Genomic DNA, 15,351 nt, shown 5'->3' with positions numbered 1-15,351 from the left:
TCCTCTTATACCACAGCAATTTGCCAACAATTACAATATTTTATTTATTATATATCGACATGTACTTTTGATCCATTTAGTTAGTCAGTTCCTGTTACAGCTTGCATTATAGCAGCTACAAATAGTCATTCCCTCACCAGCATCTTATTTTTCCTCACTAAAGAAAACTTTACTATATCAACAAATAGCTGTTACTATAGAAACGATAACGTATTTGAATGAGAGCATTAATATAAATCTGTAATTTGCCTTACAGCTGGAACTGCTGTAAAGGAGGGGTGTTATAAAAAATAAATCAACACCTTCTGACCAATCAGATTTGAGAATTCAGCAGTTCGAAATAACTTTGATAGTAGTTGATCGTGATTGGTGTCATAAAAAATGCTTGACAAATGCGGTGACTGATCGCACTACCTTAGCTCAGCGTTGATTGTTTAAGCCTGTCTTTCTTGCAGCTGTGTGTGTGTGTGTGTGTGTGTGAGAGAGAGAGAGAGAGAGAGAGAGATGAGTGTGCTCTTGTCAGCTCTTGTCAGTTTTTCTCGGTCAGGCATATTGAGTAGCGGAGTGTAAGGAACATTCTAGATGTACTGTGCCCAAGTGTTCTAGTTAAATATGGATCTCATTGTAGAAAGATGGAGAGGACGTCAAGGGAGAAATGGTGAAGTTAATACTGAAGATGGACGGCTCTCACTTTTTTTTTTAGGGGTCAGGAAGTTTAGTAGTCTGTCTGTATGCTTCTCTTCTGTCCAGATTATTAATAATAGATTGCCTCCGTTTATGATGCAACAGCCATGTGGTCAGTGTAAGGTGTGTGTGTGTGTGTGTGTGTGTGTGTATGTGTAGAGGGAAAAAAAGCTAGGGTAAAAAGTTTCTTTCTCACTTTCTCCCCCAATCCTGATGTTTTTTTTCTCCCTTCAGTTCTGCAGAGACCCTTTGCTCTTTCTCTGGTCTCTGTACGGAGAAAAGCAACATGAAACTTTAATGCGTTCTCTCTCACTTCTCTCTGCTTCAGACTCTGCAGCTCGGTTTTATTCCTGCGCCTCCGTGTGGGGTTTTTACTCTGCTGAAGGATTTGCTGTGGGTTATTAACGAGGAAGCTTGACATCCCTTTTACAGCTTTTAACATTGCAAATAAAACAGAATCTTGTGCGGGAGTAGCTTTAAGAGCCAAATCGTTTACCATCTGTCTGTTCACGTGTGCTAGTACTTTATGTTTGGTATCTTGTGCTGTGTACATGTACATATGAAAAACCTGCTTTTCACAGTTTCCTCTTCACAGATGGGCCATGTTCAGTATTTGTTTCTCTTCTTTGTATTTAACATCTTGGGGAAGTCAGCTTGCCAATGTGGTTTTGCGTGCGTGTGTGTGTGTGTGTGTGTGTGCACATTTATGTTGATGAGGTTTGTTTTGCCTCAGACAGCACCTCCAATCAAATATATTGCATTAAAGGCCGCCTCCAGATGATCAGTGTTTTGCGTTTTGCTCACCGCACGGTACAAATGATAAGCATTCTTACTGTGAGAATACTTCATCAAGACGTTTGAAAGCAAGAGCTACTGCATGTTTTTAAAACTCAAACCAAAAATAGTTCTGAAGTTGGGAGAATACACTCGTCTTTGCAATGTCACATATGAGGTCTCATCTCATTGCTTGTTACTTGTTACTGTCTTATAAGAGTATCTAAGAGAAGTTGATTGTAAAATTCATGCAGATGTTTTGTGACTTTGCTACACCAGAGAGCAACGTGCGCTCCTGCTTCACTGAGATGTGTGTGTTTATAACATACACTAGAGCTATGATTTTGGTTTTACGGTTTTAGTTTTGTTTACATTCCCAAGGTACGTCAAGTCACTAACAAAACCAAAAGCATGCCTCTGCTGCATCAAGCTCTGTCTGGTTCTCCATCTGCCTCGCTCAGACTTTCCTCCCTCCTTCGTCTCATCGGCATCCCTTTTTTGTTCCAGCACCACGTTTGTTTTCAGTGTGTGAATAATGCTGTTCATCTGATGGGCTCAGGACAAGGTCTTCCATTATGATAGGGTGTGTGTGTGTGTGTGTGTGTGTGTGTGTGAGTGTGTGCGTGAGATTAAGATTCCATCCATTATGATGGGGTAGGTGTTTACATGACACTTTGACAAAGAAAGACATGAAAGTGCAGGCATAAGCTATGTGTGTTTGTGTGTGTATGTGTGTGTTTGTGTGTGTTTGTGTATGTGTGCCAGGAGATCAAGTGCAGGATGTCTTTCGGTGATGCTTCTTGAAGTGTATGCTCAGGCAGTCTTGCCAATAAATCGCATCCTCCAAAATGCTAATATCAACCTTCTGTCCTGTATCCAACGGCTTAGAGAGAAGACTGCCAGTTCTGTCTGACCTAAAAAAGTGAAATTAATCAATCAGCACTTCTATTTCTGGCTGTATTGGAAAGGCTTTGTTCTGTTAAAACTCCTTCGATGAGACACATTTTAGTGCGTTATTTACAAAACTGACATATAATCCCAGAGTCATACAGGACAGGTAAAGCAGGTGAGCATTAAAGAGGCTTCTGATGACTGATCACTTTAGTCAAAATGTGGAAATCCCCTCAAACCACCAACGGGTGATACACAGGGACATCTTCCACCTTGACTCCTCCTCCTAAAGGTCACACTCATGATAAATGAATGTGTATGAGTGATGCACAAATGAAGAGGAAGTACTTATAAGGAAGTTAAAGAAGAAAGGGGAAAGGATACGAAGCAGAAGTGAAGAAACAGAGGGAGTTGGTGGAGAATGGATTAAGGATGAAAGCTCAGGGTTAGGGTTAGTAAACATCATAAAATAGTTCTCTGGTGATCTTAGAACGCATAATGTGTCATGCTCATTGATGGCTGATTTAATGTAATTGTGACCAAAGACGAAAGTTCTGGAAGTGTCAGAAGTTTTTTTATTAAAATCTCAGAGTGATTGTGACCACTGCTATGAACCTCGTAGAAAACTTAGGCTTAGGATTACACAAAAACTCACAAGACAGCTACAAATACACTAGTGGCAATGGCAAGAACATAAACGAAACATGCTAATGAATAGAAAAAAAGATCTTTATTATCTCAAGCCCATGTTTCTGTTTTTGTGACCCCGATCACGCAGATTGATGCCGTAAGCAGATTGTAGTAATTTTTTCTTTACTCATTAGAGGATCTTCATTGTAAAATCTGACACGGAGAATACATCCTCACACAGTCTTTTATAGAATTCAGCCAGGATATTATTTTGATCATCTCGTACAGTGTGATCACAGCTGTAATCACACAACTGGTGCAAAAGTAATGTAATGTTTGCTTAAATTTATTCTTTTTGTTTTGCAAGCAAGCAGTTCAAAATGGGCAACTAACAAGAAAAATCTTAGCAGGCAGAATTTTACCACAAAAGCCGTAGCATATGTAGGTGGATGAGACTGCTGATTTAATTATCTGTTTCAGATGTGAGCCTAGCAACAATAATAAAACAGTGAGGCTGGTGTGATTGCTACTTAATAATAAGCAGCTTCTCCATTTTTTTTTTTTTTACCAAGCCACAGAGACCACAGTCTTTCCCACTTGTTTTCTATTGGCTCACAAGACCAAGGCTCATGAATTCACATTCTCATGAAGTTAGCGCAAAGTGAAACAAACTGCTTCCAGAAGCAAATGGAGTGAATTTGATTTTGAATATTATTCGTATTTGGTCTGACCGTTGCTTTAGCTGGAAAAGTTTCGTTTTCAGGTGTCTCTCGTATATCGCCATAACAAGAGGTCAAAAATGGTAAATGCTACCGCTAAACCGTAGACGTAGGCGCTTACTGAAGATGAATGAATGGATGAAAGTCAGCATGTTTTGTTTAGTATCAGTTTTTGTCATATTCTGATTCTTTGTCCCCAAACAAGAACCAAAATTGAGCATTTTTTTTCTTTTCAGGCTATGCTTGGCCTACTGCATTACTGCACATAATAAACACACACAGCTCACTAATCCCCTCCAACAATCCCAGAATTTGGAGTTTGGAGGATTTTCCTCATCAAAGGCTACAGACCACCCACTACAACACACATACAGGGAGAATAACACTTAGATCCAGCAGCTTCTGCCCGGTATCTACTATTCTAAAGCACACACACACACACACACACACGCACACACACACACGCACACTTTGTTTTAAGGATTGAGTTTGTGTTTATTAGCCATGTATGAGAGAAAGAGATGCGTGCATGTGTCCCTGTGTGCGCATTCTATTCTGTGTGTGTGTGTGTGTGTGTGTGTGTGGGCATGCGTGCACCCACATATATTTAATTGCTTCCCTTTGAAGAGAAAATACATGAAAAGAACAGACGCTTTTGTCCACGAGATTCATAGTGAAATTTAAACTGTTTTGTTGCTTAAAAGCTGCTTTTGAAATACAAAAAGACAAAAAAGATGGAGGCTAATAACAACAGTCATTTGCGTGTCCGGCTTAGGCGTGTTGAGCGGGGAAAGCATCTCTTTTCCTTTTTTCTTGCTCTCTTCTTTTCCCCCATCACAAAAGCAGCAGGCTCCTCGCATCCCCCTCCTCCCTCACGCTGGCGTTTTGTATTTGCGTGATTGATTGCTTCCAAAGACTATATTTTTTGCTTTGTGTTTCTAAGAGAATGACTCCATTGTAGAGCTCAGAGTCTTGTCTGTAATTCTGCGATGGGCCTTACGAGCAGTTTGGGGAGTCTGGAGGAAAAATAGAGTAAGGTGATGAGCGCAGTGGGAAAATGTGGATTTTTTTACATGTCAAAAAAAGTAAAATCAATGGCAAAGAAATATGAGTGCTAAATTTTGGGAAATAATGTCACTTAGGGAATATTGATAGGAGTAATTAAGGAGGTTGTTTGTGTAGCAGGGGCGCCAACATTTATGGTTTAGGTGTAGCATTACACCGGACTTGAAAGATGGTCGGTTATTTGAGGTTATTTTCGCTTAGTGCCAACTTCACGTCCTCTTTGTGTACGAGTTCGGAGGTCGATTACGATGTGGAGTGTGTCCAAGTGCTTTTGGTTGAAAAAAAAAACAGACGGAGTGAGAAAAAAATGGACAGCATGAAAGAATTTCTTTTGTTTTTATTTATTCAACAACAAGATGTTTATTTTGCCTTACTGTAAGAAAATGAAGAACTCAACAGTTAAGATGCAAAATTACGGCTTAAATCTTACTGCTTGCTGTAGACATCACTTTGTATCGGTGGTTTTTGTTATAGACACGCCCCCCGGTCGATAGCTCATAGAAACATAAGTAATATCTAATTACGGAAAGAATTACGTAATTACGACATTGTGCTGGTGCTCAAACAGTGCTTGCTCCATAATTACGTTATTTCCAACAGAACTTGAAGGCAGCATTTATCAAGGTGATCTCGAACAAGTGGGCGGGGCTGTGGTGTCATTGGTTGGTAAACAAAATGGAGGAGGTGCTTATTATTAAGTAGCACTCACACCAGATTTGTGCCATGCTAGTTACTTACTGTTGGTGCACATGTCAGGAAAAAAGAAAACGTAACCATCCTGCTCACTGATTTTCATGGTGAAATTCTTTTTTCTTAGTAAAATCCTGCATGATAGGAATTTCTTGTTTGCAAAGTTGATTTTTACCCTTAAATTTCAAGTATTTGGCAACTCCAATGAACTATTCAGTAGCTACAACGTAACTAATAGGAAAGGAGTTTAGTTACAAGAGTGAGGAATATAAATCTGGACCCGCTGATGGTTCGAGGGATTAAGTAGATATGCAAATAGAACTGAAACAACAGAAAGCAGTGAAAGGGAAAAAAGATTCAGTTATAACCAAAATATGCAGAAATGTGTCATTAAATGCAATGAAGCTTTTGTAACGGCGGCTCTAAATCTCTCCGGCTCATGAGCAAAGCTTAAAGAGCATCTCTCCACCAAGCAGCATAACTCGTAGTCATTTCTCTGACTTTTTTTTTTTTTTTTTTTACGATTTGCTCGCAGCGACAGCACAAATGTGCTTATCCCTGCAGATTTCTAGCGGCGCTGTAAAATATAATGTACGTGTGTGTTAACATCAGGTAAATTGCTTATATCTCACACCTTATGTGTTAGATTTCATAGTGGCTCCCTGTCTGTGTGTGTGTGTGTGTGTGTGTGTGTCTTTCTGTGTGTGTATGTGTGCTGACATTTCAGTAGAGCTCCCCCTCCTCCAGTCTTCCCCCTCCCTCAATTTAATTGCTGCTTTTCAGGGATGCGCTTGACTGCATAATTGTCAAAACTCTGCGTGATTGAACTCTCCTTCACATACCAAACCTGACACTTTCTGATGCGTCTCGTCTCTTTATGACACTTTTCAAATAAAGGAAGCGCTCCAGATGTTTGTTGTAATTTTTTTCCCTCTCCCTTCCTCGCTGCAGATTTCGGGGCGCTGCCGTGAGTGTGTGCAGGAGGATTAGAGATTTGTGGGGACAGGCTGTCTGTGTGTTTGGCAGGCGTGGACAGGTCCGCTCCATGCCGCATATGAATATTTTAGCGAACGCTTACATATTGCACAATGAGACGGAATGAAGCGTACTAAGGTTTGTTTATTAGTGGCAACGAAAAGTTTGAAGCGTAGAATTTTTTTTAATTAATTGTGGTACTTAATGAATGTTTCAGAGATGTCTCTGTTATCTTTCCAAATTAATATCAGGCACATCATCAGCCTTTACTCATCTGCCTCCTGCCTTTCCAAATCCACACTGTCACCCCCCATCGTTTGTCTGCTAAATTTCCGTATATCCCCAGCAAATATCACTTGCCAAGAATAATATAAAATATTATCTCATAATAAAACATCATAATACACTAATTTAGCCCAATCACACAAAAGAGCTGGCTCTTTGTTGACAGTTGCTCATGTAAAACCATGTAGTAAATAGTAATCTATGCATTCCCATGCATACATCTATTGTGTAAGGATTTTCCAATAACAGTATGTCCTGAAGTGTTTTATTCCTCTTATACCACAGCAATTTGTAAACGATTACTTTTTATTATTTAAAGAATGACACTTTATATATCCTTTTATCGTTACATTTAAAGTTGTGGTATGTTCGAAAAAACAATAAGTTCCTGTTATCACTTACATTATAGCAGCAGGAAAGAGTCGTTCCCACTCCAGCCTCTCTTTTTTACTTTCTCTCTTAAAGTTAATAAGACAAAAAAAAAACCACAGCTTGTCATGTTACAGAGAAAACAGAAAAAGAAAAGAGCCTCTGTCATGAAGACTTTCCTGTGGTGGAAAACTTACTTCTGGATTTTTCGTTATTTTGTCACTCATCTATACTCAGGATGCATAAATAATTGGACGTTATTTTGAAAACAAATTCAGAATATTGTTGACAATTTAATATAATTAAATATTAAATATTAATTTAATATAATTAAATTGTGTTTATTATTTGTATATGAGTGCTTTGGAGTTGATATGTTCAACCCATGAGATACTTCTGAATTAGTTGCAGGTTAGGGGTCGTGCTTCAAGATAAAACACCATCCAAATACTAAGCCATCTGCTTTAATCTGAGTATCTCAAATACTTTGTAATCTTCACTATTATAATTATTATTACTCTACATATTAGATCACCAAGACACAAACAATAAAAATGCCACCTCAAAGCTACGTCTGTGGTCTCTAAGGTCCAATTACATATAGTTATGTTCTTCTAAATAATGAGAAAAAAGACCTCATTGAGCAGCATTTGTATTCCTTTTTTCTGATCATTCAGTATTTATTCTGATTATCTTTTCAATAAAAACGTGAACCAGCTTCACCAGCAGCTGTACACGCCCACGCCATCATGCTTCACAGATGTGGTGATGTGCGTTTGATCATGAGCAGTTCCTTTCCTTCTCTCTTTCTTTCAATAAATCTTCAACACACCTGTCCATAAAACTACCCCCCAACCCTACAGGCTTTAAAAGTATTTTTAGCAACGTGTAATCTGGCCATGCTGTTCATGAGGTTTACTGATGATTTACATCCTGTTGTAAACCATCTGAGCTCACACTCGTTTATTCCTCTTTATACCACAGCGCTGCTGAATTCTCAAATCTGATCAGTTAGAAGGTGTTGATTAATTTTCTATAACAGCAGCTCTTACAGTAGTTCAAGCTGCAGGGCAAATAACAGGTTTATATCAATGCACTTCAAATTCCCAGAGTTACTAGTGAAGCATTAACTTCACTATTGTCTTAGAAACACATTTCAACCATAAGCCCTTATTAAAACATGTTTAGGAGTGTGTACAAACTTTGAACTGGTAGTTTAGATCATTTATAATGTCTTAAAATGATTTATAGATAGCGTTGTCTATTTTAAGAGCAACCTAAAATTACTTAAAGGTGCTTTAGACAAGATTAATCAAAATTGGTCAAGATTAGGTCTCTAGCAGTTAGTAGGTGGAGTTTTAATGATTTTGAATGATTTTTTTTTACTTCTTGAGCCCGTCTCTCCATTCCCACCCATGTACACAAAGATCCACCCTCAGGATCTACAGTGCCTCGTAGAGTTCAACCAGAGTTAGCATGTTAACTAGAATTAGTATTAGCAATGACTGGAAAGACATCACTTTCAAAAGATGAGGTGTTTGTTATTTAGATATTGGCGTATGACATTTGTTACACTGCAGTGGGGAAGATATTACCTAGTTAGCACTGTGCTAACGTTGCTTGATAGGCGACCCAAATAAACAAAACGCTGGATAATTTTTATGCGAACTTCTTTGATAGCTAAAACAACAATTTCACAAGTTGACACTTCACAAGTTGACATTTATGAAATATAAAATGACTAATTCATCTTTAAATCATATTAAATATTCTCACCACATTTTTTTCTTCTTCCATGTCCTCTCTCTGTAGGCACCCTACCTTACGAGATAAAGATTGTGATAGCAGGAAACCACGAGCTGACTTTCGATCAGGAGTTCATGGCCGATCTGATCAAGCAGGACTTCTATTACTTTCCCTCCGCCTCCAAGCTGAAGCCTGAGAACTATGAGAACGTGCAGTCGCTGCTCACCAACTGCATCTACCTGCAGGACTCTGATGTTACCGTCAGAGGTTTCCGCATCTACGGTTCACCATGGTGAGTGACCAGTTCTCTGTCTGTCTCACTTCCTCTTCTGCTCTCTTTCTTTCTGTAGCTTGAGTTATACCAGTCAAATATGCTCAACAGATACGTATTTTGTAATTGGATTTGTAAGTATGGAACAAAACATGATGGGGTGTGTGCGATGAAGCAAAATCGGTAACACCCCAAAGATAATTATTTTCCTGTTATGTTCTTTTTCCAATGATAACAATTATTTTTGTTTATTAAAGAATGACACTCCATAATTTTTTACCCATTTATAGTTACATTTAACATTGTTGAACATCTGCAAAACAAGTTAGCTGTTTATTAGCCTGTTTATTAGGCTTAATTTATGACAAGCCTTTGAATGAGCTGTCACTATAGAAATGATAACTTGAGAATGAGCACATGGATTAATATCATATAAACCTGATTTGAATTACAGCCGGAATTACTGTAGTGCCAGGGCTGCTGTTATGGAGAAATAAAAAAAAAAATTAAGAATTTCATAGCACTGTGGTTTAAAACAATGTAATGTCTTATATCTTGTTGTAGTAAAGTACTGAAAGTTCAATACTTTGTCAGTATTACAAATATGCAAATATTACAAATATATGGCGAATTTGCAAATGAACAAAACTGCTTGTGGTCCATTAACTGCCAATAAATTATGTTTTCCAGATCATTAGCAGATGTAAAACTTTCAGGTGAAAAGTTTTATAATGAATATTTACAAAAAAACCATAAATAATAGATGGCAGAGAGAGCAATGTGATTGTTTTAAAAACAGCATTATTAATGTCAGGATTTTTAATGTCTTATTTTGCCATTGTGTCATTTCGGTATCGTGACACTATGTTTGGTACGATATTCTGACAACTCAGTCTCCTAGTTGTCATTCTAGGTGACTGGACTTGTAATCTTGATGACCTGCTGATTTCAAAATGATCGTGATGATTGAACTTCCTCAGACTTAATACAGCTCTGTAAAAGTGTTACTCTATTACCTATAATCTTACACTGTCCAAACCCGAAACAGTGTCGAGTTAAAGGGGTGTGACTCGAGTGAGAAGTGGGACGTTCGTCTCTCTCTCTCTCTCTCTCTCTCTCTCTCTCTCTCTCCTTGTCTCCCCCTTGTCTGTTTGTCACCATATGTTGCTCTGTGTTCCCTTCCCCCTCAAGTCCGCCTCTATTTTTGCTCCATCTCTTCCCAGTTCCCCCATTGTCTGTCTCTCGTTAACACTTCTGCTGGCATCCCTCTGCGTCCAAGGCTGTATTTCCTCCTGATCAGACACACACTGTCTCATTGTGCTACTTTCCTCCCACTTAGGGAATGTAATTGCTTGTAAGAAGACTTAAGCGTGACCACGTACAATGGCGAGACAAGAAAGGAGAAAAGAAGCTAAACCTACGTGGGCATGGGTGTGTGTATGTGTGTGGGGTGGGGTGTGTTTCGGCTCCCTCAGGGCTGTGTATTGATGCTTAGCGTGGGACGTATCGGTCCCTTGTGTCAGATAATTGGTTTTTAGAGTTTGTTTGGTTGCTTGTTATATAGAACTGTGTATGGAGATTTGTTTTATTAAAAACCCAAAACCAGCAAGTTTGGTAAAAGCATGTGCATATTTTTATATATTGGTCCCCAATAGGAAAGGAATATCTGACAGGATTGAACTTGTGGGGACACTCTGGGTCCCCATGAGGCAGTTTTTTATTTTTAAACAAAAAACACATGAAAAATAATGAAAAAAGTTTCATTTTATTTCCTGAGGTTAAGGTTAGGGTTACATTTAGGTGTAGGATAGCATTAATTAGCTGCAAGTTGATGGCTGGTTCTCACAAGGGACTTAAGAGCGTGTGTGTGTGTGTGTGTGTGTGTGTGTGTGTGTGTGTGAGTGCGTGTATGCCATTGTCTTTATGTGTGAGCCATCTACTCAAATGTGTCAGGAAGTTGGCAGCTTTGTGTGTGTGTGTGTCTGTGTTTGTGTGTTCACTTTTCCTCACATCGCTTCATACCATCATCAGTTTCTTGTCACTCCAAGTCGGACGTGTCTCTCCTCGGCGGGATGGAGCAGCACCGGTCTCCATGGTGATGTTGTTCCGCCAAAAGAAAGGGCTTTCTGGACCAAGCCCATGTTGCCGCGGGTGACGGCTGCCTCTGATCTGAGCATCAGCTACATCAACGTCTTATCTCTTTATCCTCTCATCCATAATTCCACATCTTCTCTCTCTCGTTTCATCCCTCCATCAAAGATACACAAATCTGAATCTCATCCCTCGCTTTCTCTGTTCTCTGTCCTGTTCCTCTCTAGCTCCTCACTTTTGACAACTACTCCATCTATCTTGTCTTTTCTCTCTTCTTCACTCCTGTCAATCTTCTGTCTTCTGTCAGACTGCCAGGTCAGTGATACTCATGTCTGTCTCTAGTTTGTCTTTGTTGTAGAAGATGTATACACACACACACACACACACACACACAGTTGTTTAGTGGACTAAATGAGATCCTGGCACACTGCGTTTTCCACTAAATCTCGACTATTTGTCATGCGGTGATTCTGGAATGAAAGGGACAGCATGGGGGAAACATGTGCCGTGTTTTTCTGTTCTGCTGACGCTAATGCAAGTTTACAAGTCATTTGTCATCTCACAGAAACTTGTGTGTGTGTGTGTGTGTGTGTGTGTGTAAGGGGGTGAGACTAAAGACAGTCTGATGTTGGTGTAAGTGGTGTATTAAAGATAGCCATTCCTTTTGGAATCTGTAGAGCCAACACAACCCACACACACACACACACACACACACACACACACACACACACGTAGTGTAGAAACAACCTAATATACTCTGTGTGTGTGTGTGTGTTTGTGTGTGTATATTTACCAAGACCGTCAAAATCAATCCCACTGTTCACAAACTATTTTGGATTTTTATATTATATGTATTTTTTTTTAAATTGAATAGATTTGAAAGTAAGTCTACTGAAACATGACGTGTTCTCTAAACTTTCAGGCTGAAAAAAATGTATAATTTTATGTAATTCTATATTATATATTTTTCACATTTTGAAAATGATGTATCAGTTTTCAAATTTACAACTAAGTGCGTAATTTCCATCTGACTGGAGTTAGAAACACAGACAGCATTCTGATGTGTGGCTAGTGAACTACACTGGCGTCACCGTTACAATGTCATTATGTTCCACTCTACATAGTGAGTGACTGCAGTTAATCTGAAAGCATTTGGGATTCGTCGAAACTGTGTGAGACCGTGATTTTACATGTACCTCATTCGAAATGGAAAATCTAGCTGAACACATTGCTGATACTAAGTACAGTAAATGTAAAAACAGAAGCAAGATATCACATGTCCATGTCCATATCCATGTCCAAGAGACCATTAGTACTGTTAAGTCACACACTCGAGTGCAGTATTAAGTGTAGGATGTACAGACAGAATGCTGAAGTGTTCAGTAGTATGACATGTGAGGAATAAAACACATGGGGGCATGCTGTTTTAGGAAAATAATGATCGACAGGATGGTGCGATGAAGCAGAGTTACTATTACCACCCTGAAGTGATTTATTCCTCTTATTCCACACCATTACAATTTTTTCTTTATGAAGTTCATAAATAAAAACATTTAACGTTGTGGAACGTCTGTGAAACAAGTGTTATAACGTCTATAAAGGGTTGTTCCTTCACCAGCCTCTCTTTTTTCCCCCTCTCTCTCTCTCTTGAGGTTGTCATGTTACCCAGAAACCACAAAGCCCAAACACCTGAAAGCTGTCCCATGGCTGTTACAAAGCACTGATACTGGAGACTCCTTCCCTAAATGTTAAAAAAAAGGTCGCTTACAGAAAACATCACCATACCATATCACAGATTATACTTTTTTTTTCTTTGTTAAATAACACGTTTTTACTCCATTTATTATTGGTCTTAGATTATGTGTCGTGTCCACTGTACAAGTCCCTGCAAATGAGTTACTATAGAAACGATAATGTATTATAACCGTTATATAAACCTGTGATTTGAGTTAAATCCAGCACTACTGTCAGAGCTGCTGTTATAGCTGCTGTTATCAACACCTTCTGACCAATCAGGAGCAAGAAATCAGCAGTGCAGTGTTGTAAAGGTAATGGCTTTTAAGATTGTAGTTCAGTATGAGCTGACCCTGTGTAGTGCCGTGATGTAGATTTGGACGGATTGATTTAACAGGATGATGAGCAGAGAAATTAGTAGTCAAAGTTTGTCACTGATCAGTTGCCTCATCTCATCCTCTCTCTCGATGTCTCTCTCTCTCGCTCTCTCTTTCTCTCTTTTCGTTCTCCATTTGTCTCTGGGCATTGAGCTGCTTTGAACATGGCAGGGGGCTCAGCGATTTCTGCTGAGCACAACACGTGCCGAATTTGGACAAAGACTGATGAAGCGTGTACTGTAGCTCTCTGTGCTCCCTGAATCCACTCGGTGGCAGTTATGCTGTTGTGTGTGTGTGTGTGACTATTATTTGAAAATGTTAGTCTAAATGTTGTTGATGATGTCTTTGAGGAGGCTGTCACGCAGTAAACCACGGATAGCGCAGAGTGTAGAGAGAAGCGCTGTTTTTCCACATGAAAATGAAAATCGAAGACATGTTAGCTACCCAGTGACTCCACGAGAAATAATTAACAGCAGAGATGCAAAAGACTCCGTAATTAGATTTTTTAATTATTGAGAATTTGCTTCTCTTCTGTAGTGTCCCAATTATAGAGGAGCCTCATCAAAAAAAAGAGAGAAAGAGAGGCAAATGAAAGAATGAAGAAACAAAAGAGTCCCCTTTCTTCTTGAATCTTGTGTGTTTGATGAGTCTTCCTCACTGATGAAGGCCACACGCTCTCGGGCTGCTAATGAACACCCTTGATTGGAGGGATTGATGAGGAGGGAGGAGAGGAAGATGAAGATGATCGGACGAGATGAGCGATGTGTAATCATCAGGCGGTTTTGTGTTTTTAGGGGGAGAGATGTGAGGGGTGTGTGTTTCACTGGTTGACCTTGCCTGTGTGCCTTGGTGAATTAATTAAGGTGCGCTTTAATGCGGAGTGCGATTTGGGACGAGGCGAGAGATTAGCACGGCGGCGGCCGGGTCTCTCCTCAGGGAGCAAACTCGCTGCTTCGGCTATGTAGGGCCGGCCACGGGGGGCCACACTCAATTAACAGCTGTCACAGTGTGGAGGGCGCACATACGGAGCGCCCCCTAGCCATGCCAAAATACACACATCCCTCACAATACACACAGGAGAGAATTACCTAGGATAGGACTATCCACTTTTTTGTTCTAATTTGTCATTTACTTGAAAGTACTCTGTTTTGGTATTCATAGTTTCATATAACATCATTTCATTATTTTAAAATTCTTTTAATTATTTTATTTATCTTTTTATTTTATTTTATTAATGGCAAAAATGACATTTTAGCAAGTGAAAATATCTTGAACATTGTCAGATTTATCTATTACCTACTATAAAATTACAATAAACCATTTCTAGACATTTTACTGATTTCAAGTTTGAAACAGTCTTGTTCTGTTCGCAGATCATTTTTATTCATTTTAAGCATTTTTAGTTAATTTTAAGTATTAACTTTAAGTATTTCTAGAAAGAAGAAAGATTATTAGCCGGTAAAATAAGAAATTTTAAAGCTTCAGTTATGAGTAAAAGCATCTAAAATCTAATATGAGCAAATTTATCTCTAAAGATGAGCAATAATTGATTCATTATAAGAAACAGAAGATACATTTGCTCATGTTGAACATATTTTGACTTGCTAAGATATCATGTTATGTTATTTTATCCTGTGCATCCTATTATACATTTTATTCTAACTTTATTTTATTACTTGATTGTACAGCACAGGAAAACTGCGCTATAAACTAAACACTTTATTTTTTCCATTATTTCTGAAGTAATGTCTGTTATTTTCTGCTTATTATGGGCTGCCCTCCATCGTGCTAGTGCAGTATTTCCATTGCCAAGTGAGAACTATCATAACTACCTGAGCTTAATTTAGTTCTCTACCAAGAGTGCAAAACAAGGATATGTGGGTGGAGCCAGAAATATTTCAGCCTGCAACTGGTTAAACACAATCGTCATATAATCATCCTGATTTTTTTCCTCTTTAGAAATACTTCTCTTGATTTTCTGCCTCCAGAGCTATAGCATAGGCAAGAACCCTCCTCATTGTCAGAGTTATTCCATTCTTTATTTCATCTG

At 38.9% G+C, this 15,351-nt stretch overlaps 1 protein-coding gene across 1 annotated transcript in view; it reads left to right on the top strand.

The window, feature by feature from the left end:
- Positions 1-15,351, top strand: part of mpped1 (metallophosphoesterase domain containing 1) — a 48,206-nt gene that overhangs the window by 7,581 nt on the left and 25,274 nt on the right. Inside the window, exon 4 of the mRNA XM_026923401.3 lies at positions 8,895-9,120. Coding sequence (XP_026779202.3) covers positions 8,895-9,120 — 226 coding nt within the window. The remainder of the gene's footprint in view (positions 1-8,894; positions 9,121-15,351) is intronic.

Source organism: Pangasianodon hypophthalmus, chromosome 18, assembly GCF_027358585.1.
Source record: "Pangasianodon hypophthalmus isolate fPanHyp1 chromosome 18, fPanHyp1.pri, whole genome shotgun sequence".
In the NCBI taxonomy this organism is placed as follows: Eukaryota; Metazoa; Chordata; class Actinopteri; order Siluriformes; family Pangasiidae; genus Pangasianodon; species Pangasianodon hypophthalmus.
The sequence above is the reverse complement of the archived record's forward strand: the minus strand, read 5'-3'. Positions and strand labels throughout refer to the sequence as shown.